Genomic DNA, 26,259 nt, shown 5'->3' with positions numbered 1-26,259 from the left:
TGTGTTGTTAGGTGTAAATATTTGTCTAATAATAACTATTGTATTATTTAAATGGATTTTGGCCCTTAGTTTAAACTTTGTTTGTTGGTTTTGCTTAGTCCTCCTCCTTTAGACGTTGTTCTGACCTGGTTCTGACCTGGTTAGTAGCCCCAGAGGCCACGCCCCCCCCCCCCCGAGAAATCTGGCCCAGTAATACAAACATAACATATTGGAGAAGAACATGCAAAACGTTTGGTAAAAGCATAATTAGAATCACATTTTCTTTGCTTTAAAAAAAAGTTCAGTCTAATGTGTCAAACTATGCATTTCGTTTTGTAATTTTTTTATTGGTATGTTTATTAACCTTTGTTTGCACGAGGAGAGGGGGAAGCAACAAGACATGGAATTGGTTACAGCAGAACCTCAGCATTATAGAGAATTTAATCTGGAAGTTGAAAAAGAATCATCTCACTATTATGATGACCTTGATCAAACTGTTCCTTGCAAGCTTTTTGACAGAGAAACTAATCACTTTATAAGGAATAAGCAGCTATAAGAGTTGCAAATAAATACTAACAACCACCACCACACAACTCAAATGCTGAAAACATGTTTGTTCATTTAAATGTGAAAAGAAAATGGTGTTTCGGATTCTGTGCAGTCACCACCTGAGTCTGGTGAGTCTATAAGTTGAGGAAAACGCAACAAATGAGTCCTTCCCCTTATGTTTGGATGTTACCTTTTAGTAGAGTTTAAAAGTGCTCCACAGTCCTGAGCTGGAGAGACTGTTGTGTCATTTACACACAACACCATGACACGCTCTGAAAATATAACAGTGAACACACAGAATGGGTCGCGAGTAGTAACTGGTGGAGTGACACATCCCGCGCTTCAGACTTCCCTGTTACATCAGACAAAAGTGACATTTGGGTCAATAGTGTGACCTAAGGCTAACCTAAATACACTTTGAGCAGTAAATATCACCATTGAAATATGTTCTTGTTGGTTTATTCTATTACTATTGTATATTCAGGAATAATGCCTATTCTATGTCATAAATAAAACAAAAATACTATTGCATTGTAGATGTGCAACTCGGCAGTGAGACACGAGGCACGGACTCATATCAAATATCTTTTTAATGTTGAAAATGAATGTCACATTGCCACAAACACTTGTGAATGGCGTCTCGGCTTTGAGCCGAGACGCCATTCTTCTGATTGTGCCATGAATGATTTGTCACAGAGAATAAAAACAACTACTACATACAAATATCGTGCCCCATAGAAACCAACCCCAGTGCACCAACGCACGCATCACTCATCTTTACATTCAACACTGTGCTGTGCCAAAACATGGCTGCTCCAAAAAATAAGAAGTGGCTTTACTGCTTGTACTAGGGCCTTGCGTCGCGCTTCTCTCCTATTGGCTAATCAGACTCGGCGGTTGTGCCACTTTTAAGAAAGTCACTGTGGAGGGAAGCAGTGAGGGGCAGACAAGAGAGGAAAACAATACTTTTTCAAGATCAGTCTTAGAAGCACCAATTGCACTTACTTTGAAACATAATTATTTTGATGCCTGTCAGTTATGTTGCTTTAATATTATGTCCTCTCTTGTTTGCCAAAGCAGAATACACAGAGTAGTAGTACATTTGCCTGCAGATAACACAAGCGTGGCGATGGTTTCATGCTAGCATTCCTCTTTAGACATGACTCAAGTGCAGTGAGCGTTGAGACAGTTTACAGTCTCACAGTTTGGGTACAATGATGACTCTTGTCAATGAACTATGTCATAAAGTGATGCGTTTATTGACCCTTTCCATTTGCTACTACTGGATTCCTTGCTTGAGTCGAACCACTTCCTCAACTCTGGCACAAAAGAGTTTAATGAGGTATGAACAGTTGTACTTATATATATATATATATATATATATATATATATATATATATATATATATATATATATATATATATATTTTTTTTTTTTTCCATAACGTTTTCTATTATTTGTTGTATTGTGTGGTATTTTCCCCATCAATATCATTGTCACAACACTAAGAAAAGTTGAAGTTTCTACATTGCAGGATGAGATATATTACTTTAGTCAGTTACAGAGTATAAATGGTCCAAGAGTTTTTAATCAGCCTCTATTGAGAGAAAGTTAACACCCAGCGTAGCAAGTGATACAGCCCAAGCAACTGTGAAAAAGAGTGCGCTTTGTTCACTTTCAGGTCAGCCGGTATATATATATATATATATATATATATATATATATATATATATATATATATATATATATATATATATATATATATATATACACTATAATACTCTACGCCATCCATTCCAGAAGTCTGTGACACCGCAGCCCACCCTTATAGAGCCGACGATCACACAGGGCCCCAATCATAATTCATACTTTATATCAAAAAGTATGTTATTTTCCACCTAAGATGTACATATACATTACAAATAATAATGACTGCATATGCATTTTACTCATTTAAAGCAGTACATTTAAACACTTTTAGTGTTTGTTTTGAAAGCTAAATTTTTTAATGTCCTGTAATGTGGACAACTTTTGGGGCCCTCCTGAAGCGTCTCTGAGGCCCTCCACTTTGGGAACCACCGGTCTATGCGATGTTTCATGGTGGGCTGTGGAAAGACTAAGGCTTGTCCACCCGTTGCTGTTGCTCTAAGTACAGACAGGTAAATGTTAAGCCGCTCTGTCACAAAACAGATCCCCATTTGCTAAACGCATGTCATTATGACCCTACTTCCTGTGTGACGTAATGTACTCCTAAGACAAAGGAGAGGAAACCTTCTGAGCGTTCTCCACCCTGTGCCCTGACCTGCAGTGGTTCTCTTACTGCCTGCCCTGTGTTTTTCTTTTAAAAGGGAGTATTTTAGGGTTTAGGGTGAGCTGAACTGAAAGTGAACAGAAAAACCACCCTGGAATGGACAATTGAACTAGTCACAACGGCACCAATGATGGTCTAAAAGTGCATATACAGCCATTTTTGCACAGTAAAGCATCAACACAGATAAACAGACATTCACTTACCAAGAAACTCAGATGCAACTTTAGAACGACATGAAGACTAATCATAAAAAAACGTTTTTACACTTCAAGTGCTTTACACCATTTCAAAGTTGTGTTGTCCTTTTCACACATTTTGTTTTAGAAACATTTTGAAAAAGATATCCTCAGTAGAAGTCTGTCTTACAGACGAAATTTAATCCCATTGTCCAACTCATCTTTCCCAAGAATAAGCAGAACGACAAAGAACTTGGTTCACAAAAAAGCATGATCAACAACATAAAGTGTAGAGTAGAGTGTAGGACGTCACGCCATGTCTTTGATCGTACAATTTGCGTATTTTACATTCCACTTATGGATAGATTCCTGCAGGGATTGTCATCTTTCTTCAACAAGAGTGCTTTATGTACTTTATACACGGCTGTATGCGGGTGGTAGAAAGTGAAGAGCGAGTTATAGAATTCTGTTAAGTGTGGAGAGTGGATCTGGCTGGGACATGGAATAGGGTAAGGGAGGGACCTGCAGATGATTTCCCTGGGTAAGAATTTGCATGATTTAACTGCTCAGTGTAGTTTGGAGTGCCATGTTAAAGCAATTTCACATTTGGGTTTTATTGTAAACGTTGAAAGTTGAGCCTCAGACAAAGTGTTTGGAGGGCGACGAAAAGGATGGAATTTTTATTGAACAGACAAACCATCAAGTAATTTATAGAAGGTGTTAAGTAAGACGACCGGGAGTATGTGCTTTATCGCGGCATACCTCTATGTGAAGGTCGAGTCGTGTGGTCAGGGGGAGGGCATGACTTTTGGTCTGTCTTTCTGCTGGTGCTGCTAATCATGGCTGAAGGCAGTGCGCTCTGAGCTGCTGGTGTGGAGACTTTTAAGGTGATCATTTGGCTGAAGGAAACAAACAGAATGAAAGTGTGCTGCCAGCTCAAACCGGTTTGTTTCATCCTAAATGTAGTATTAATTAGATCCTAAACCTTCCATATGCTTCTCCAGGCCTACAGTTAACAATACCTTGATAATTACATTGTTGCTACAGAGGCCTGCCCCTTTTCTAACGAACTTCTTAAGATCTCTATTCAGATCCACTGTGACTGGAAATAAAATGTTGAAGTAATTGTATTAACAATAAAATTCCCCATTACCCTCCATGAATCCTCTACAAACACCTACAGTAGTACTTTATGAATGTACCATATAGCGCTCACATATTTGTTCAATGAAACGTTGCTATTGTTGGCTAATTCTGGTGAATAATGATTATAAGGCAAACAAATGTCATAAAGCACAATGACACCTGGTTAGATCAGAGCAGTTAGATCAGATTTGAGCTGGCAGGATTGTACAAATGAGGAGTAATGTCACATATATCATATATTTGCTTTATATATATTAGGAGAATAAATATAAGCTTCTTTATCCAGTATAATATACATCTGTGGTGAACTAGAGACCTCTGAGAGGCACATTACTTAGCCAGCAGTTCCCTGAGCCATGACCTGCGCAGCATGGCTCTCATTCACAGTGATAGAGTGCAGTCAAGACACAGACCGGCTGCACTTCTTCATCATCCTATTGCTGAGTACTGCTGTGAAGCTGTGTATCCCTGTACTTACCCTGTAACAGAAATGCTAACACTGAGCGAGGTGGTCACAACTTGTCCAGAGAAGAGCCAGACTGAGAGACACCACTGAGACAGGTAGGATCAGGGACCATGAGGGAGGGATACAGACATTGTGGTTTTAGTGCAACAGAAAAACCTGATTGTTTCTTGTAGTGGATGGCATATGTTGAATTCAGGTTGTAAAATTATGAAGGCGCTCAAAGCCTTAATCACTGATTTCATGTCCATTTCTGCTTAAAAATAGAATCTTTCTGAGAAAGTTTCTTCCCTCTACAAGGATGAAGATGATCCCTGCGAAGTTCTTCCAAGTCAGCACTATAGTTTATTGGCCTAAAGAGTTTAGACCAAAATGGCTTCCAGACCTAGCTTCCAATGTCTTGTCAAGGCCTTATGTTCAGTGGGACAATGCAAAGTTCCGGCTTGCTCCTTGGCCTTCTGGATGAGCATCAAATAAAGAGAAGATTGTAGTTGGTCCCATGTGGTCAGTGTTGCGGCCCAGCGGAGGGCTGGTCTGTGGGGGTCACGAGCTTACATGCACTGCACTGATGTGGACAGGTGAGGTAGACTGTAGCTTCAGGTGGGATAGGGACAGAGGGACAGAGGGACATAGGGACACAGGGGCCTGCATCCTGCCAAACACCACTCACACCTCCACCATCAACCCAGACTCAGCCAATCAGGGGACAGCAGGGAGGTTAGGCCAACAAAAGGACACACAGATGGAGACAGGAAGTGCCTGTGGTGTTTTTTTGAGAACTGAGGTAATACATCCAAATGAATGCAAACAAACGGAGACACATGAGTGAGGTAATCAGGCGGAGTGAACGGAGGTATTCTATTGAAGTCTACATTTGCCTTGTCATATTGCACCAGGATTGTTGGATTCCTGTCTCTGTTAAATCTGTATTACATTGGTGAAAAGCATATGCCTTTTATACATGTTTTTCCAGTTCTGCAACAGATTTTGAACATATGTTCTTGGCATGTTAGCTAATGTTGTATTCTGTCCGATTATGAAGTAAATAAATATAACGCTATGTATTATAAACGAGTGGAGTCAGTATGACGACAAATACACGTGGCGATGGTACAGAGGAGGTAGGACTGCACACAAAGACCAGTACATGCAGCTGTGTCTGAAGATCAGGGGCCCGTGCGGGTCAGTGAGAGCTGCTGGATGTTGGAGATAGAGGCCAGCCTTGTGTTTGCTTTAGGAAAGACGAGGGTCCACACTTTGGGGTCAGTGTGTGGTTTGCATATTGAAAACATGGCATTGTAAATGGTCCGGACTTATGCTGCTGCTTATGAAAGTACACAGCAAAAATCATGAAGAGAAAATTCTTTTGAAGTCATGTACACATCTTTTTTGCAGTGTACTTCTGGTCTGAACTGTGATGGTGGTTGTGTTGTTGTCGTTTCCAGGCCTGTGGTTTAGTTAGACTTCCTGGTCCTCAAAGACCTCGAGGAAGAGCGGTGGGAAGAGTTCGTTTGGACACTCCACCTTCATGTGGAGGAAGCGGCTGGCGTGGCATGCTCCGATCATGCGCAGGTCCGTCACCTTCATCAGCAGCTTGGGCCAGAAATGCGGAATGTTGTGCTTTCTGTAGTTTATGTAGTGCTCGAACGCCAGCAGGAAGGCCTCCTGACACTGCTCGATCTTGTCCACGCTGGCCAGTCCCGAGCGGTCTACAACAGGGTCAAGTCAGTAACACCAAACTACAATGAAGTTTTAAAATTATTCTTAACAAAATGTGGAATTCAATTTACAGACTGTAAGTTTAGTTTTTGTTGCCAATAAGAATGACACGTGTATAAATGTTACAGTTAAATTGTGAGTAGGAGCAGTGATTTACCATTGTCACATCATTTGTCACTGCCTGGGACTATTGTGACTAACTTGATTACATCCTAAGGCCTTAGTTATTTTATTACTTAAGATAAGATAAGATATTCCTTTATTGTCCCACATGGGGAAATTTCATTGATAAAACGCAGGTAGATACAGAGGTGGATACAGAAGAAAAGAACTTGGTTTATGGATCCGCCGCACTTAGATTATTGATTTATGCAATATAAATGAAATTAATTATTATCACATTTTTTATTATAAAGTACCGCCGACAAAGCAAAATAGCATTAAATTAAAAGTAAAAAGCCGTATTAAGTCATAAGACAAGAGCGCGTGAAGCAATTTCTCGCCAAACTCCTGCGGAAGTCTGTGACGGAGCGGGTCTGTCCCTGCGCACGGTCCTGTCTCTCTGTCTGATGCGCACATTTATATCACAAATTTTACACAAAATCACATTTTAAATCCATTTACCACATTTTCTTCTGCGCGTTTTGTCGTGACTGGGTGGGTGGGGGAGGGTGCACACTTAAGCGTCAGTTCTGTCTGTCTAAAACACGCTAAATCTACTGTTACACACTCCTGCGCGCCGCGTCCCCCCCCCTCTCCTCCCGTGATGCGTTTTGGGCAAACCCAGAGGAAAACATCTTTTGAAATTATATTTATATTTATATTCCGTCCGCCTGTGCAATATATTTAATTTAAAAATCCGTAAACCAAGTAATAAAATAACTGCGGACTAATGGTAAAAACACTGATAGAAGTGTAAACACATTTAAATCAGACTTCACACAAATAGAGAAAACAGCACTCGAGTGAACGCTATTGCAGAGGAAATGATGCGAGTGGCTGCGGTGAGTAAAGTGGTTGGAGCATAAAACTCTGCAGTCTTCTTATTGCATCATTTATGTGTGTGATTAAATATTTCACTGTGTACTTGGATCCTTAACTCTTGGCTTATGCACAACTAGATGTGTAAGGCATCTCAGCAAAAGAGAAATACAGAGGAATGTGTTTTATATGTTAATATTTAATACTGTATTACAATTACAGAAGATTGATGTGTGAGAATGTAAGTTTTAAACACAGTGCTAGGTCAAAAAATGACTGTCAATCCTGAAACTGTCTGACATTGTAGGTGAATTTGTGGAGTCTCTGATATTTAAAAACCTGTAAAATGTTTTTTTTTTTAATTCCATTTGTGTCATTTTTCTTAAGTACAGACCTGAGCTCATGAGCAGCACGGCTTGCATCAGCGCCACCTCCGTGTCGTCCAAGTTGAACTGGGCCAAGCTTTTGCCCAGATCAAAGATGGCGTCCGACACCACTCCCAGCCCGCCGTTCTTCAGCTGCTCCCTCTTCACGGCCATCTCTCCGCTGAGCGTGAGTGTCTCGCTCTCGGGGTCGTAACGTACGGCGGCCCGGAGGGACATAATCTCCATGCAGCAGCCCTTCAGGAGGATGATCTGGTCCTCACACGGCAACTGCAGCAAAACAGAGAAATGATTGTTGGTTTTATACATAAGATAAGATAAGATAAGCCTTTATTTGTCCCGCAATGGGGGAATTTCAGTGTTGCAACACAAAGGGGGTACAGAAATAAATAATAAAGAACAGATAACTCTTATAAAACTCTCATAAAAACAACAACAAAACTCTTATACTCTTAATAAAAAGTAGAAAATAACAATAACAATAGTAACACTCTTATTTACAGTGAATATTGAAAAAAACAGTATTGCACATGAATATGACAGTATTGCACATGAATATGAAAGTATCGCACATGAATATGACAGTATTGCACATGATTATGAAGATGAAAGACATGTTCAGGGCTAACAGTGATTGTTGTAGAGTCTGACAGCAGTTGTTAATTCATATACCACAAATTAACAACCCGACTGCTTCATGAATACTATAATAAAAATAATACTAATAATAGAAATAATATAAAAAAATAAGAATGTGTGTTATTTTCCCTTTAGTTTTCCTCTACTGTCTACACTCCGTCTGTGAACCTGCTCCTGTGCTGCCTTTGAGCTTATGCTGTTATATATGTGCTGTTATGCTAATGTGGCTAACGTCTATGGAGCTAATGCAAACAAACTCAAATATCTTACTAGCAATAAATGTAACAACAATGTCAGGGCTACTAAACTGACTTTTTATTATTTCATCGAGCGGTTATTGTAATATACTGCAAACTGTTTTTCCGACTGGACCACTGGAACACAGAAACCTCACTCCCAGGTCCCAATCCCGACCTCTGAGGATGACGTGAAGAAAGCGTGTAATGTTTTGTGCAGGCTACAGAGGCAGTTTAAATAATAAAATACAATCTGTATCATGATCTCCCTCTTTGTTGCTATCCTGCCTTTTAGAAGGACTCTTTGAAAGGCATTGTGACAGCAAAAAGTGTTATTTTCTGGCTGTTCTTCAAGAAATCTTCAAGGTCAACGTGTGTTCTAATTTTCTTGTTGGTAACTTTGCATCTACATCTCAAGTGCTCTCAGATGATCTATGACTTGTTTTAAAACAACGTCTCCGTAATAACGTGTATCAAAACACAATTAAGTTGGTCTGGTCTGGCCAGGCTGCTGCTTTTGGCATAATTAGAGAGAGGAAAGTTAGAAATGCGCCATTAACAAGTAAAACTAGCCACAAAAAAGTGGTGGAAAGTGCAAGAAACAGATTAAACAAACTTTGCTGAGAAACAAAATATTTGAAAGTCATTGATTTGACAGCTTTAAATATCACACCCTGCAGTCAATACTTCTACATAAAACATGACAGAATAACGAAGGTTGAGCTGTACAGCACATGGCCCTCCTTTTCCTCAAGGTTTCAGCTGAGTGTTTCATCATTTTCACAGGCAATCAAGAGTGGGCTCCAGATCAGATCCTCTCTGATCCGTCTCCTGCTTTATGTAACCGGCAAGCCTCTGCAAAATACATGATGATACAAACGCACACTTGGGCACTGAGGATAGAGGGCGCTGACGGTGGATTAGCTGTAAGTGAGAGACATGCTAACGAGGTAGAACGCAAGCAGAGGAGTGTGCTAATGACGGTTTGAAACAGGAAGCACCCAGTGAGCAGTGCTTGTTAGTGAGTTAGCACTTGTTGGAAGGTTAATGGAGTTCAATGAAGGAAAACTAATAAGAGGTTCATTCGGCAGCTGACGGTTTTAGCTTTTTACTCCATGATGTCATTACTGTCGCTATTGGCATAATTGCATAGTGATAATTGGCCCTCAACATTGATTTTCCTGCCAAGTTCAAAACAACCTTGAAGATGAAAGTCGAGTGTTGTATATTTTATAATAGCATAAGAGAAGTTACTGTGCTCGTTCAAACAAATGAAATGAAGTGTTTGCTGTGAGAGAAATAATATTAGAATTCAACTCGTGTAATAGATAAACCCACCTCGGAAAACATAGGGAGCTTCTTGGCAAAGTCTACCACACGGGTGATTGCTGGCGTCATGATCTTTGTGAACTCACTGAAGGCTTCCAGGTCCACCTTATCCCCGTCAGATGTGGGCACCACGGAGCCCTGGCCAATGTCATCCGGCTGCAGACCACAACACACATGGTTATGGTTAATACTGTGATCATTTAATTCAAGACGCCTAAAGTTAGTATTTAGTCATCTTTTTTTATGAAATTAGGTTTTATTTGACAGGATAGTAATGGGGTGGAGAGCGGAGAGGGCATTCAGCAAATTATCTAGGACGGGAATCACTAACAATGCTGAGACCGACAAAGAGCCTGGCATATGTGCTCTTACAGTACTAATCACGCCACTACCGGGCAACACTAGATTTGACTCGTTTTCAACCTTGACCAAGATAAGATAAGATAAGATAATTTTGCCTGCTGTCCTATAAGCAGGCTCTGCGTAAGGCCCAAACCAGATATTATTCAAATCTAATAGAAGTCAACAAAAGTAACACTAAATTCCTTTTCAGCACTGTAGCTAGGCTAACAAACTGTCACAGTGCAGTAGAGCCCTCAATCCCAGCTACACTTAGCTCTGATGATTTCCTCCTATTTTTTAATAATAAAATAAAAACAATCAGAGATAAATTAGATGAAATTACCCCCGCTATTAGCCCTGAACTAGCCCAAGCTGTAAATCTAACGTCCCATATAAATCCACCTGTAAACTTAGAAAGGTTCACAGCTGTTGATCAAGCAGAGATAACTTCAGCCATTATGTCCTCTAAAAGCTCAACTTGTGTCCTAGACCCCATTCCAAGCAGACTCCTCAAAGACATTCTTCCCCTAATTATAGACCCTATTCTTAATATAATAAATACTTAACTTGAAAGTGGCTATGTTCCACAGTCCTTCAAACATGCAGTCATTAAACCTCTTCTGAAAAAGCCTAATCTAGATCCCGACCTATTGGTAAACTACAGACCTATTTCAAATCTTCCCTTCGTCTCTAAAATCCTTGAAAAAGTTGTAGTAAAACAGCTTTGTCGCCACCTGCAGGACAATAACTTATTTGAAGTTTTCCAGTCAGGGTTCAGAGCCCACCACAGCACTGAAACTGCACTAGTTAAAGTCACAAACGATTTGTTATTAGCCGCTGACGATGGACTGGTCTCAATCCTGGTTCTGTTGGACCTCAGCGCAGCGTTTGACACCATTGACCACAACATTCTACTGCAGAGGTTAGAATGTGATGTAGGTGTTGGAGGAACAGCCCTCAGCTGGTTTAAATCCTATCTATCTGATAGGTTCCAATTTGTTAATGTAAACAAGAGCTCCTCACCATGCTCTAAAGTAATTTACGGTGTGCCACAGGGTTCGGTACTCGGTCCAATTCTGTTTACTCTTTATATGCTGCCATTAGGCAACATTATCAGAAAGCATGGCATTTACTTCCACTGCTATGCAGATGACACTCAGCTGTATTTATCAATGAAACCTGATCAGAGCGATCAAGTAGACAGACTTAGTGCTTGTGTGAAGGAGATAAAAACCTGGATGACACTAAACTACCTGCTTCTTAACCCTGAAAAAACCGAGGTCATTGTGCTTGGCCCTAAGCATCTACGAGACTCTCTATCTGAGCAGATAGTCACACTGGACAATGTCAGTGTAGCCTCCAGTTCTACTGTAAGAAACCTTGGAGTCTTATTTGACCAGGAGCTCTCATTTAAAGCTCATATAAATCAAGCTTGTAAAACAGCCTATTTCGCCAAAATCAGAAGAATCCTGCCTAAAAGTGATGCCGAAAAACTTATCCATGCATTTGTAACGACTAGATTAGACTACTGTAACTCCCTGCTTGCAGCGTGTCCTAAAAGCTCCATAAAAAGCTTTCAACTGGTTCAAAATGCAGCAGCAAGATTACTAACAGGAACAAAAAGAAGAGAGCACATTACGCCGGTGCTGAAGTCTCTTCACTGGCTCCCCGTCGAGTCTAGAATCAAATTCAAAATTCTACTCTTGACCTACAAAGCCATAAATGACATGGCCCCATCCTACCTCAAAGATGCTATAGAACCATATCATCCAAACAGAGCTCTTCGCTCTCAGAATGCCGGCCTTCTGGTGGTGCCAAGAGTCTCTAAAAGTACAGTAGGAGGTAGAGCGTTTAGCTACCAAGCTCCTGTGTTATGGAATCAGCTCCCGACCCATGTTAAATATGCTGACACAGTCTCTTCATTTAAGTCCAGGCTTAAAACGTTCCTCTTCGAAATCGCTTATGGTCAGACTAGTTAGGAACAGAAAGATAAACCCACAGCTTCAGCTACGCTGCCCTAGGAGTAACTATGCTGGGGGAAGTATGACAGCTTGAGCATTATCCTCTTCTTCTTCTGACTACTTATGCTATCAAACAATATTTATTTTTTGATTCCACTTGCAAACTGTTCACCGCCTTCTTTTCTTTCTCTCACTCCTGAGGACCTGTGGACCCAGATGCCCCTCCCCTGGTGAAGTGGTCCCTGCCCTGTGTGGACGGTCCCTCATCTGCCTGAAGAGTGGCTCCAGTTCGCCTCAGTCGGTCCCTCATCTGCCTGAAGAGTGGGTCCAGCTCGCCTCCGACGGTCCCTCATCTGCCTGAAGAGTGGGTCCAGCTCGACTCCGACGGTCCCTCTTCTGCCTGAAGAGTGGGTCCAGCACGCCTCCGACGGTCCCTCATCTGCCTGAAGAGTGGGTCCAGCTCGACTCCGACGGTCCCTCTTCTGCCTGAAGAGTGGGTCCAGCTCGACTCAGACGGTCCCTCTTCTGCCTGAAGAGTGGGTCCAGCTCGACTCCGACGGTCCCTCTTCTGCCTGAAGAGTGGGTCCAGCTCGACTCAGACGGTCCCTCTTCTGCCTGAAGAGTGGGTCCAGCTCGACTCAGACGGTCCCTCATCTGCCTGAAGAGTGGGTCCAGCTCCAGTCTCCTTGTGTCCGTCTGTCCGTCTGTGAGAGTCGGATCTCTCCTTCACTGGAACTCCTCCAGGTTTCTACGCTTTTTTCCCAAAGAGGTTTTTTTGTAGTTTTTCCTGGCCGAGAAGGAGAGTCTAAGGACAGAGGACCCTGGGACATCGTCCCTCGCCACCACAGACATTGTCTGACTTCATCGCCACCACAGACATTGTTGATTCATTTCTCCCTGTGGCCCTCAGAGGCAACTGTTGTTGTGATTTTGGGCCTTACAAAAATAAATTGATTTGATTTGATTTGAAGATAAGATAATCCTTTAATATCCACACAAGGGGAAATTTTGTTATTACAACGCAGTAGAAACAGGAGGATAGGACAGATTATAGGAGGTTTCAAAAAACACACTCTTAATAGAACTCTTATGAACAAAAACAAAAAACTCTTGTTAACAAAAACTCCTCTCCTATCTTAATAGGGAATGGAGGGGGAAATAAAATTAAATAGATAAATAAAAAATAAAAGATAAAAATAAAAATAAGATAATAATAATAAAATAATGATAATAGAATAAAATAAAATAAAGTAAAAATAGCTAGCACAAGACTAGGTAATACTATTAGCAGGTAAGTAAACAGAAAAAAAACAAAATAAAACACTCTTATTTACAGGTATTGCACATGTTTAGGGCTAGCAGTGTTTGTTATAAAGTCTGACAGCAGCAGGAAGGAAAGACCTGTGAAACCTCTCCTTCACACAGCGAGGGTGGATCAGTCTGTCAGAACCAGGAAACCTCTGCTTCATTTATGCAGAATGTTAAAAGAGCACTTAGTTTGCTCTATTGAGCTCGCTGAGAACTCAAATCAGATCTTCACAGTTCACAGTCTTCTAAAAATACCATCTAATGTGAAGTAGAAGACAAGCGTCTGGAGCCAATTTGAAACCGCTGCTAAAAGAAGGTACATTGTTGCGGAAAAGAATGGGATCAATCGTCGCCTGAGTTGTGGTTTACAATGATGACTTGATGGACCTGGCAAAGGTGGTACTTTTTTGTGGCACTTCTCAAAGCCGTTTTGATGAAATGAACTTCTGCAGTGACAGGCAGGACGTGGCTTAGGGCCAAACATCCACACAGGCGCTTCACTCTGTCGCCAGAGGGAAAGCGAGATTCATCAAAAGACTAACATTAAAGCCATCCTCGTGTCCCGCTGTGATTGGTTCTGCCAGCCCGGTCACATGGTCTCAAAACACTGTCTTTTCTCAGGGGTGTCCGTCCCACAAGCACACTGTCATGAGCACCTACATTTCCCCCCTTTGTGTACATGCGTGTGCTCCTACATGGCAATAGCGGCTTTGCAAAACTGAAAGAATGAACTGGCCTTTATGTGCTCGAGAATCTGAATGTCCTCCTCACTCTTTAACCCCCTTTTACCCCATGCTGTCCTGTCAAAGAAAGTAAAATGTATATATTTCACCTCTTTGGGTTTAAGAAAAACATATAACAGTGCATTCAGGTGAAAAAATAATAGTAATAGTTCATGTTCAATAATGTAATTTAACTTTAACCCATTGTTGCCATGGCGATACGAAAAGGAAGCAGGCTGGATGTAGTGGGCTTGTGGATTGCTCAGTGCTTCCTGGAGTGCAGTAATCTAAGATCTTTTTATAAAGAGTAAAGTCTGCCATATATTCATGTCGTCAGCTTCTTTCTTTAGGCCTCAGAACGTTGCTGAACAGGTGGCAATGAGAGACTCTTATGCATTTTCTTAATTACATCAAAATTAAAGGTGTTTTGTTGGCCTGTGAGTGTATAACAATTAAAAATCACCAATATATTCTGTTTCTTGTGTGTTTCTTGTGTGTTCCTCGTGTGTTTCTTGTGTGTTTCTTGTGTGTTCCTCGTGTGTTTCTTGTGTGTTTCTTGTGTGTTCCTTGTGTGTTCCTCGTGTGTTTCTCGTGTGTTCCTTGTGTGTTCCTCGTGTGTTCCTCGTGTGTTTCTTGTGTGTTCCTTGTGTGTTCCTCGTGTGTTTCTTGTGTGTTTCTTGTGTGTTTCTCGTGTGTTTCTTGTGTGTTCCTCGTGTGTTCCTCGTGTGTTCCTCGTGTGTTTCTTGTGTGTTCCTCGTGTGTTCCTCGTGTGTTTCTTGTGTGTTCCTCGTGTGTTCCTTGTGTGTTCCTCGTGTGTTTCTCGTGTGTTTCTTGTGTGTTCCTCGTGTGTTCCTCGTGTGTTCCTCGTGTGTTTCTTGTGTGTTTCTTGTGTGTTCCTCGTGTGTTCCTCGTGTGTTCCTCGTGTGTTTCTTGTGTGTTCCTCGTGTGTTCCTTGTGTGTTTCTTGTGTGTTCCTCGTGTGTTCCTTGTGTGTTCCTCGTGTGTTTCTCGTGTGTTTCTTGTGTGTTCCTCGTGTGTTCCTTGTGTGTTTCTTGTGTGTTTCTCGTGTGTTTCTTGTGTGTTCCTCGTGTGTTCCTCGTGTGTTCCTCGTGTGTTTCTTGTGTGTTTCTTGTGTGTTCCTCGTGTGTTCCTCGTGTGTTTCTTGTGTGTTTCTCGTGTGTTTCTTGTGTGTTCCTCGTGTGTTTCTCGTGTGTTCCTCGTGTGTTTCTCGTGTGTTTCTTGTGTGTTCCTCGTGTGTTCCTCGTGTGTTTCTCGTGTGTTTCTAGTTTTTTGTGTGTTTCTCGTGTGTTCCTCGTGTGTTTCTTGTGTGTTTCTTGTGTGTTTCTTGTGGGTTCCTTGTGTGTTTCTCGTGTGTTCCTCGTGTGTTTCTTGTGTGTTTCTTGTGTGTTTCTTGTTTGTTTCTCGTGTGTTCCTCGTGTGTTCCTCGTGTGTTTCTCGTGTGTTTCTCGTGTGTTTCTTGTGTGTTCCTCGTGTGTTTCTTGTGTGTTTCTTGTTTGTTTCTCGTGTGTTTCTCGTGTGTTTCTTGTGTGTTCCTCGTGTGTTCCTCGTGTGTTTCTTGTGTGTTTCTTGTTTGTTTCTCGTGTGTTTCTCGTGTGTTCCTCGTGTGTTTCCTCGTGTGTTTCTTGTGTGTTTCTTGTGTGTTTCTTGTTTGTTTCTCGTGTGTTCCTCGTGTGTTTCTTGTGTGTTTCTCGTGTGTTTCTTGTGTGTTCCTCGTGTGTTCCTCGTGTGTTTCTCGTGTGTTTCTCGTGTGTTTCTTGTGTGTTCCTCGTGTGTTCCTCGTGTGTTTCTTGTGTGTTTCTCGTGTGTTTCTTGTGTGTTCCTCGTGTGTTCCTCGTGTGTTTCTTGTGTGTTTCTCGTGTGTTTCTTGTGTGTTCCTCGTGTGTTTCTTGTGTGTTTCTCGTGTGTTTCTTGTGTGTTCCTCGTGTGTTTCTCGTGTGTTTCTCGTGTTTCTCGTGTGTTTCTCGTGTGTTTCTTGTGTGTTTCTCGTGTGTTTCTCGTGTGTTTCTTGTGTGTTCCTCGTGTGTTTCTCGTGTGTTTCTCGTGTTTCTCGTGTGTTCCTCGTGTGTTTCTTGTGTGTTTCTCGTGTGTTTCTTGTGTGTTCCTCGTGTGTTCCTCGTGTGTTTCTCGTGTGTTTCTTGTGTGTTTCTTGTGTGTTCCTCGTGTGTTCCTCGTGTGTTTCTTGTGTGTTTCTCGTGTGTTTCTTGTGTGTTCCTCGTGTGTTCCTCGTGTGTTTCTTGTGTGTTTCTCGTGTTTCTTGTGTGTTCCTCGTGTGTTTCTCGTGTGTTTCTCGTGTTTCTCGTGTGTTTCTCGTGTGTTTCTCGTGTGTTTCTCGTGTGTTTCTCGTTTTTTGTGTGTTTCTCGTGTGTTTCTCGTGTGTTTCTCGTGTGTTTCTCGTTTTTTGTGTGTTTCTCGTGTGTTTCTCGTGTGTTCCTCGTGTGTTCCTCGTGTGTTTCTCGTGTGTTTCTTGTGTGTTCCTCGTGTGTTTCTCGTGTGTTCCTCGTGTGCTTCTCGTGTTTCTTGTATTTCTTGTGTTCCTTGTGTTTCTTGTGTTTCATGCGGAGGACACGCACCATGAATTTGCGCTTCTGTTTCCAGGTGGAGGCCTGTGCGTTGGTGTTGTTGTGGGCTTCGGTGACCATCCGGATGAGCTCCCACTCTGAGCTGTCGGGCTCAGGCCTCAGCTGCAGCATTCGCACCGTCTCCTCCTTCTTCCTCTTCTCACGGTTCTGTTCTATCAGCCGCCGCTTGGCAACGCGCTTCGAGTCATCCAGCACCACTGAAACCACATAACGTAAAGAACATTATAGCAGGCATAAATCGTGTCTTCTTTATGATCCCCAAACTGAGCATTAGATGAAAGACTGGAATGTGCCAGACCAGGAGCTAAAAAATTACGCTGGGTTTTCACCTTTTTCTCCTCAGCTCTTATTCTTATTATATAGAGTGAATGCCTGGTGGGCTGGTACTAAAAAAACATTAATTTAAAGTTTTACTGTCCTTGCAACTGACTAAAATCATATCTTTGGGGTTGAATAATAGCACCGTTTTCTGAAGCCATTGTGAAAACATAATTTCATGTTGACAGAAAGAAACGCTGATGTTTGTGCCAGTTCTTGTTCCATGTGGATGAACCCAGTAATTACAAAGATATTACCCACAAACCAGGTCAACAAATCTGCAATCTGACAGTTAAACAGCAAATTCTGTTCTAAAATGTGATGTGAGTGTGAAGGCCGGTTATGCTTTTCTCCAAATGTCCAGAGCTAATTGTGTAAGTCGACAGGAGCAGCTGCAGTGTGATGTCACTAAGTCACCAACACTTTTGTGGAGTTTATTTTTTTCTTCATATGCAGATTACAAGATTGTGCTGCAATGAAATGAACCAGATGGAATATTAAAGCCTTCTATATGGTCCAAGGCTGAAGATTACTACATTACTGTATTAAACAACCAAATGAATAGCATGAGGCGAAATCTAAACTCTAATGAGAGCTACAAGTTTTAAGTTAAGATATTCCTTTATTGTCCACACATGGGAAAATTTCATTGTCTCAACGCAGGAAGATACAGAGGAAAAGGACAGATAACTTATAGGAAGTTTAAAAAAACACTCTTTATAGAAGAACTCTTATAAACAAAACTCTAATAAAAGACAAAAAAAAAACTAAAACTAAAACTCCTATAGACAAAACCTCTCATTTCCTAATCAGGAATGGAGGGGAAAAATAAAGATAAAATAAAAGAAAATAAAAACAGCTAGCTAAGAAAAGATAATACTAATAATAATGGTAATTATTTTTCATTTATTAGACACTTTCCTTAAGATATAAAGACAGTAAGGCATGGAAATCTAAAACTATTTTATCCATACATAATGATTTTTGTCAAAGAATGGAAATTTGTAAACAATAAGGGTACTTCAACATACAGTATTTACTTGCAAGACAGTAGTTAGTACTTTTATTTTCTATATCAACATGTAACTCCTTTGGATGTAATAGTATTGGTGTGCATGTATGAGAGGCTTACAGTCCATGGCCATTCCCACAGAGATGCACTTCTTGAAGCGGCAGAGCTGGCACTGGTTTCGTGTGATCTTGTCAATGATGCAGCAGCCTTCATATTTACACGAGTAGGCAGGGTGAAGGTTCTTCTGAATGGTCCTGCGAAAGAAACCCTGCCACACAGAATAAAGAAAGAACTTTGAGCCGTGGTACAAAAAAAAAACATGTTGGAAATATTTTATAGAAATAACTGCTTTAATTTGAGTCAAGCTCCTTTGATCTGCTTCAATCAAATGAATAAGTGAATGTTGAGATTGAGATGCCAGCACTACATAAACTACACAAAGATATGGCATGAACCTTCTATCATCCGCCCTCATTTTCAATATCAGCTCACACTAATATCATGTCAATGATAGTGTGAGATGGAGTTCTTTCCTCTTTTATCACATAAGGTCATCACTACACCTGCTATTGGTGTATTCTGTGACAACATTGTGACCAAGCAGAAGGTTAAGCATTTTAGGAGTATTGTACTGCAACAGATTGTTGTGGAGACTTATTCAATCCAGGGCTTCTGACTCCGAATTAAAGAACTACAAACTTTGTAAGTGAAAACTTTCACCTTCATCATTCATCTTATTGTGAAAGACAGGCTCTGATTCCCCAAAGCCTTTTCTCTGACTATAGAGGATTAGACCTTCTTTTCCAGCAGTCCTCGCACATTAAATGTATTAAACTATCAAATTATAAAAACACTTAACATAATAAATTAATGGTTCCTTTGTCTGTAGAGCACGCTGTCCTGTAAAAAACACACATTTGTCATAGTTGGCTTGTATATACATGGAAAAATATGTATGTATGTATGTATGTATGTATGTATCCATATTTAGTAATTATAGTTTTAGTTTACCTTGCAGCCTTCACATGTGATACAGCGGTAGTGATATCCAGTGGCTTTGTCCCCGCACACCACACACGGCTCGTCCTTCTCCAGGTAGCTGGGGATGTATCCTGCAACAGAGACACTAAGAGCTATAGGAGCAGGAGTATGGGGAGAGACAGAGGGGTGAGTGTGCAGAACCGAGGGGATGAAGGCAGAGGAGGGTAAAGATGCTCAGTTATCAAAGTGGAGCTCCGACTGTGACACATGACTTATACTGTGTCCACACCGCTCATGTGAGGCCGGCAAACATGTCTAAAAGGCTTTACTGTGCAAACCTTAATCATACCACATCCAGTTAGTATATACCGTACCTGTCAGACTTTAAGCTGCTACTTTTTCCCACACCCTGCGGTCATTACAACGGTCCGTCTAATTTATAGATTTTACTGCCTAACGGCCACCGGGGGCAGAACACAAAGACACGCGGCGTAGAAATGAGACTTTCTTGGCCAGACCTGACTCAGGGGTCAAAAGACAACATGTGTATTACTACCATGGACCATATTTAATGTGGAAATATCTCATGTTACTTTATCTGTTAATTTGAGATTGACTAACTGTGTAACTATGTTTTTACATGATTCACGGTAACCATAACACCCACATATTCACATCCAAAACGGCAATAACATTAGGTCATTTTTGTTTCTTGGAAGATGGTCAACTTTACAGTCTCGTTTTAAGCGACCTCTAAGATGCCCCACTGACACAAATGAGCATAAGGGACAGACTTTGTTCTCCCCCAGACCTCCATTCCCTCTGCCAGTGCTGTCATTACTATAATCACAGTGAGGCTGTCTTGCAATCTGCTATCACAATTATCAACATCTTTGAAAGCACTTGAGACATTTGTCTGAAATCTACTGCACAGACAATAGAATAGACCTTAGATTCCTCTTATTTGAAAGTCAAAGGTCTTTAAGCGACTATACAACATTGGGGGGACATTAAATGTTACTTTTTTAAACTAAAAATATAATTTTGATCTCAATGGGTTCTCACCTGGTTAGTAAATAAAACAAATACAATTTTAAAAGTGTTTTAATTGTTTTATGTGCTAATTTTCCTCTGTTTACAGAGAATCAAAGGTTTGCTTCAGTATTGTGCTTTAAAATACTCCTTGGGACGCAGTATGGATTGCGAGTTTAGATCACATGGAGATGGAGATTATGGCCTGGATATGAAATGTTTTTTGAATGGAAGTCACAGAGTTATCATTTTAACCCTGCCTTAATCCATTCCACATTCTCCTAATTTACATTTTCATGTCTTCTTTTTTAATGTATCCTTTTCTTCAATTACCAATTCAAACTGTGTTCGAATGCCTCATGTATGTCTGGGATTAACTTGAATATCAGAATGGCTAATTGCGTTGCTTTGTGTCTGCAGAGGTCCACTCTGACACTAGTATCACTCTAGTCTTCCACAAAGCCTCAACAGAAGAAGGAGAAATGACAGAGATTATCACAGTAATGACAGCCGCTGCATCATTCGAAGCAGTGGAGAGCAGCCGAGGGGGCCTAATCCCTCAGATATACAATGACATATGGGTTGAGCTCATTTGTGTGGACTCAGGTGGGAACAAAACTACATAAAGGCAGAGCTGAATGATGAACAGGCAAGTCCTTACCAGACATGCTCTTCACCGAACACTGGCTGTTCTTCCTCTTTCTCTTGGGGACATCGGGCCACCTGCAGACACACAAGAGCAGAGAGAGAGCTGGATGAATAAGAATTATTATCATTAAAGACATAACATAAACCCATATTCACCTTTTCACAAGGTTGCACCATGCTGACATTCATTTGGCTAGTCTTTGAATAACAAAACATGTTTTATATTGGATAATTTATATGGGATTTATTTGTACAAAATGTAACTTTTTAATATATTACACAGGCTGGGTATTAACACTCTGAAGTGAATGAACCAATACATCTCACCTCAAAACAACGGGCTTGTAGAGAGACGATCACATGTTCAGATTGGCTCTCACTTTTCCAAGTGGTACTTAAAAACCATCAGAACTAACTTCAGCACTAAACACAATTTAAACCAGAGCTAGGCAAAGTGTGAAAAGAAGATTAAAATATGAATAGATCTAATATCTAGTAGGGCTGGGTATTGCCTCTTGTCAAACAATTGATGATGTTCATGGTACATACATTTGTATTATTTAATAAAAAAAGAAAAAAAGAAATATTGATACTGTGACTCTGTGGCGATATATCGTCGTATCAATGTTTTGAACACAACCCTAATATCTAGTAAAACTTCTACGATTAAGAACCACTGAACTTCTAATGACCTGCTTGATCCATCCTAAGTGAGGCCACCACAGCCAGTGCTTCAGTGCCTCAGCGTCAGCAACAAAGCTTCTTCAGAATCAGAATCAGAAAGTGGTTTATTGCCATTGTTATTGAACTGAAGTCATAAACTCGGAACTTGCTTTGGCATTAAGGTAAACAACTATCGGTAGCATTTTTTAAAGGATATTTTAGTTTAGGATACTATATAGTGTATAGATTTATTGGTCAACTTCATTCTGAAGGGTTTACATATGTTTCATCCTGCCGCAAGTGCACTTTTGGCAGCCCGAGACTGTTCAGTCTTGAGAATTAGTGATGAGAAATACTGCAGCATGTGTGAGGTGTCTCAGGCTCTCCCTGTGGACTGTGAGGGCGCATGTGAGGGCGCATGTGCACTGTGAGGGCGCATGTGCACTGTGAGGGCGCATGTGCACTGTGAGGGCGCATGTGCACTGTGAGGGCGCATGTGCACTGTGAGGGCGCAGGTGCACTGTGAGGGCGCATGTGCACAGGCTCTTTTCATTCATCCAGTCGACTTAACAAGAAAGCTGTTCTAATTTACAATTCTACATTTTTTTAGTAAAGCCTATGGGCCAAAACATAGGCTTTACTAAAATATATATATATATATATATATATATTTGTTCTATTCATTGCCTTGACCACAGATATATATAGATCTTTTTCTAGCTGGAGTCACATTTGTAACAGAGCTTACCCACACACAAGCACACACACACACAGAAACACACACACACACACACACACACACACACACACACACACACACACACTGAAGATACGGATAATTCTTTCGCTCTTGGTTCTTCCACCCTTGGGCTTTGCATCCTGGTTTGCTTCTACTGTCATCCCCCCATATTTCCATTCTGTTTTAGCGTTTCCATTTTATATACTTTAACTGGTCTTTGGAATTTGAGGCTTTCAATTATATTCAATCTTGGAGTATATCCTTTTCAAAAAGAATTTCACAGCATTGAGACTGGGGTGCTTTCCAATCCAAACTTCCATTAATTGCGTTAGGTAACAGGCTTCCCAATCCTCTCTTGTCTCTCCCTCTCACCCTCACAGTTTGGGCAGTCAAATCCACTCTGCTGCTCTTCGCCACAGCAGAAGAAAACGATCATGTGACATCTCATTCTGTGTTTTTCCTACTTTTCACGGTTCAGAAAATTTATTAATTTTATCGCAGTGCACATGGCAATGGAAATGATGGCAAAAGGAAACAGCAACAAGGGAGGAACCACTACTGATCAAATCCATTTGTTCTGTTGTATAGAATCACATTCATACCAGAGGGTCTCAACCCGGGGTTCATGTACAGTATACATCAATAACACCAGAAAGGCTTTTGCATTTAAGTTACTAGTTAAGTCCTGGCTTGACATCCTGACTGACACTTTATGGGTACAAAACATTTTGGGTACACTATATATATGAAACATAACAATAACACTTGTGTTATTTGAGGTTGTATTTCACTCGTCAGCTTCCATGATGTAAAGAGAAGGGTTGGTTTAATTTCTATTCATCAGCATCTTCATCATTTTTGAATATCTTTTGGTTCCCTTTTTGTGGAACATCTGAAGCGCATTTGTCTCTTTTCCACGCCCTTCACTGATGCCTCGTCCAGCCGAGTCTTCAGATATCACATTTCTCCACCTCTTTCTTGGGATCCTGCAGGTCGTCTTTTTCCATATTGCAGTTTAAAGCAGCTTTCAGGACTCTTTCCTCCTCTGTCCGCACGACGTGTTCAAACCAAAGGAGGCGCTGATGAGTCATTCTCTCCAGAAGTTCCTAGTTCAGGGGTGTCCAAACTTTTTCAATGATGGCCGCATTTTGAAACTTCTACGGACCAGAGGGCCACAAACAACACGACAATGTCGAATTTGTTGACTGACAAAAGTGAAATTTTCATTTGACATAGTTTCGATGCCTCCACATCTTTAATAAGACTTGGAACAATAATATTAGGTTGGTACAACATCAAAAGGCTTAGATATTTTTCCAATTTCAGAGTAAAAAGTACTTTTTGTTCTTTGGACAAACTTAGCAGGAAGCGAGAGGGCCAACACAAATTTGTCTGAGGGCCGCACATGCCTGTCCTAGTTAGTCCAGTTCTTTTCAGTAGTTGCTCCCTTGGCACCTGATCCTTTCATTTCATTCAGCCACAAATCTGACCATGTCTGGACCTCAGCACCTGTTCCTGGTCTAAAACATGCTTCAAACACGCCAGCTTTATGTGGAGACGCCACACTGGAGTTTAAGGTCTACCACCACCCAAGTAAAGCAAATATGCCATTTATTTTGTTTTTCTTGTGCGTTTAGTATTGGAATTTGTAACATGATAAAGTGAGACCATAAAATGGGCTTTTAAACAACAGGGTTAATTTTTAAAATGGTTATACTTGTTATCACTTGTCACTAAGTGCTTATGCAGTATGGAATACTCTACACCTCTTACAAAACTACTTGTTAGAGGGATCTTGTCCGTCTGAGGCAGTGGGATCTCTCCTTCACTGTGGAACTCCTCCAGGCTGAGACGGAGGGTCTAAGGACAGGGGACCCTGGGACATTTGTCTGAGGACACCGGATGCTGGGACATTGCCAAGTCCCATGAACATTGTTTAATTCGCTTTTTCACTGTCGCCCAGGGGCATCCAAACTATGGCCTGGGGGCCAAATAACAAAAAGTAGTATTTTTTTGTGTAAAATTGGAAAAATTCCACCATGTTTATGTTATAGCAACCTAATAATAATGTTCCAAGTCTTATAAAAGGTGAGGAGGCTCATCAAAACTGTGTCAAATAGAACATTTTGAATGGTTCACTTTATTGTCGGTGTCTCTCTGCTCCATATGTTTCAAAATGCGGCCCTCAGTGTAGAAAGTTTGGATACCCCTGCTGTAGCCCCTCGAGACAACAGCTATTGTGATTTTGGAAGTTACAAAATTAAATAGAATAGAATAGAATTGAATAACTAATAACTGTTGATTATGATTTCTAAGCACACATACTGGCAGGGAAATAAGGAAAATATTAAAATGTTTCAAAGCATGAACCATCTAATAAACCCAAGGCTTGACTAACATATGCAAGCATAAATACAGTATGTACATGTGAATCAGACTATTAACCACAGTATGTTGTGTAATAGATTCATTAGGGAACGAAAACATACAGCAGCAGAGGAATGTTGAATGAAGGAGAAATAATTGAAATGCTTAACATTGATTAATTTTATTGATAATGTTAGATGTACTACTGGCCATTACATGTTGCAATTTGTTTTTATTGTTCAAGTTGTAATGAATTACTGCATTTTGATCACTCAACAGGATGGGAATCCCCAAGGCCAATCAGACCATCAGCTGATCGAAGTAAATCGCCTTTACTCTAGACCCATTCATCAGCTCTCAAAGCCGACAATCACTGACTTTGTTTAGATATGAGAAATCAAACGTGAGTCGAATTAAGATTTCCTCTATGCCTAATATGTCTTCTGCAGTGGCTTGTTTAAGAGGAAAGGACAATTCATGATGCAGATAAGAACAGCTGTGGGAAAGCATCAATCTCTCTGAGAAACATGTGCAGCAGAGTATGACCCTGGTCCACACGCCCACCTTGTATCAAGACCAAAACGTAATGAATAAATGAGCACACAAACCTGTTGATGCAATACGGCTGTAGGATATGCATGGTGATCCTCTGCTGTCACCAGAAATGTGGTCAAAAATAAAGAAAATGCAGAGAGATCTTTTAAACTCTCATTAGCAAGAGTGCCCTCTCCGTTCGCAGAAGTAATCCTGCTTGATCTGAAGATGGTGGAAACAAGAGACGAGAACCTGAGTCACTGGTGATGGGTTGAGCAGGAGATAGTAGCAGCTCTTTTCTCCCTGGTTTGAAGCCTGCTACACTCTGACTACACTCCTCTGCTTCCTCTCCCTCTCACACTCTGCCTGCTTCAAAGAGACTGCCCCTTTCCCTAAGCCCTGCCCCTTCTCTGTGTCGCTCAGCATAACGGGGTATTTGTCGCCACAACACACCTTATAAAAAGACTCTCACACTTGTTGTACGGCAGTCCCTCAAGATGTAGCACATTTCATAATGTTTTTTAAATTCTTCTGTCCTCCCTGTCATCAACTATCCATGTCTGTGTCTTCATGTCTGATTTGTCATGCTGTATAAACAGTTTGCTCAGTATCACAACGCAGAGTAAAAATAGCATTGGCTGCCTTCAATCTGAATCTCACTTAAGCTTTAATGCCAACTCGATTGCATAAGAGGAGCTGGGAAAGTCTCTCCAGAGCCGTCTGGTTCTTTGCTCCCTCATCAATTTAGTTTGGGTTCAGATCATTAAAGAAGACAAATTGAGCCTGCATTATAGTAATAGTATTATAGTGATTAAAGTAATAATCCATGTATGACACCCAAGGACTGTTTTTTTTATTTTGGACATTTAAGGTAATAAAAAAAGGACCCTGTGGTGACTTATGGTTTCTACCTGCCCCTTTGCTCTACATCTCTGTAAACGTCATCACAACAAAGTGCGGTGGAAAGCAACATTTTTGTTAGTTTGAGCCAAAATGTGAAAGATAATAATGTGTCAGGGAAAACAGTTTTTTTTTTTAGCACTGGCCTCTTGTTTGCAGGAGAATAAACATTACTTAAACGTGCAGGAATCCCTCTAAACACAACTTAGAGCAGGTAAATGA

The 26,259-nt window shown here is 40.9% G+C and overlaps 1 protein-coding gene across 5 annotated transcripts in view; it reads right to left on the bottom strand.

Annotated features, from left to right (window-relative positions):
• Nucleotides 1-4,185: 4,185 nt before the first annotated feature.
• LOC140358602 (thyroid hormone receptor alpha) overlaps nt 4,186-26,259 on the bottom strand; it is a 96,510-nt gene continuing 74,436 nt past the window's right edge. For 2 of the 5 annotated variants that reach the window (XM_072443532.1, XM_072443533.1), the window contains 7 exons: nt 20,848-20,909; nt 19,185-19,306; nt 18,294-18,441; nt 16,835-17,040; nt 9,921-10,067; nt 7,719-7,977; nt 4,186-6,333 (listed from right to left, as the gene is read on the bottom strand). In XM_072443532.1, the coding sequence (XP_072299633.1) occupies nt 6,083-6,333; nt 7,719-7,977; nt 9,921-10,067; nt 16,835-17,040; nt 18,294-18,441; nt 19,185-19,306; nt 20,848-20,909 (1,195 nt within the window). In that variant the 3' untranslated portion in view covers nt 4,186-6,082. Of the gene's footprint in view, nt 6,334-7,718; nt 7,978-9,920; nt 10,068-16,834; nt 17,041-18,293; nt 18,442-19,184; nt 19,307-20,847; nt 20,910-25,211; nt 25,273-26,259 lie in introns of those variants that run through there. The other 3 variants (XM_072443537.1, XM_072443535.1, XM_072443536.1) reach the window with 3 other exon arrangements.

This window comes from Eucyclogobius newberryi, unplaced genomic scaffold (genome assembly GCF_026437365.1).
Source record: "Eucyclogobius newberryi isolate DKJ021-1_F unplaced genomic scaffold, fEucNew1.0.hap1 SCAF_13, whole genome shotgun sequence".
In the NCBI taxonomy this organism is placed as follows: domain Eukaryota; kingdom Metazoa; phylum Chordata; class Actinopteri; order Gobiiformes; family Gobiidae; genus Eucyclogobius; species Eucyclogobius newberryi.
This window is presented reverse-complemented; position numbering and strand designations above follow the sequence as displayed.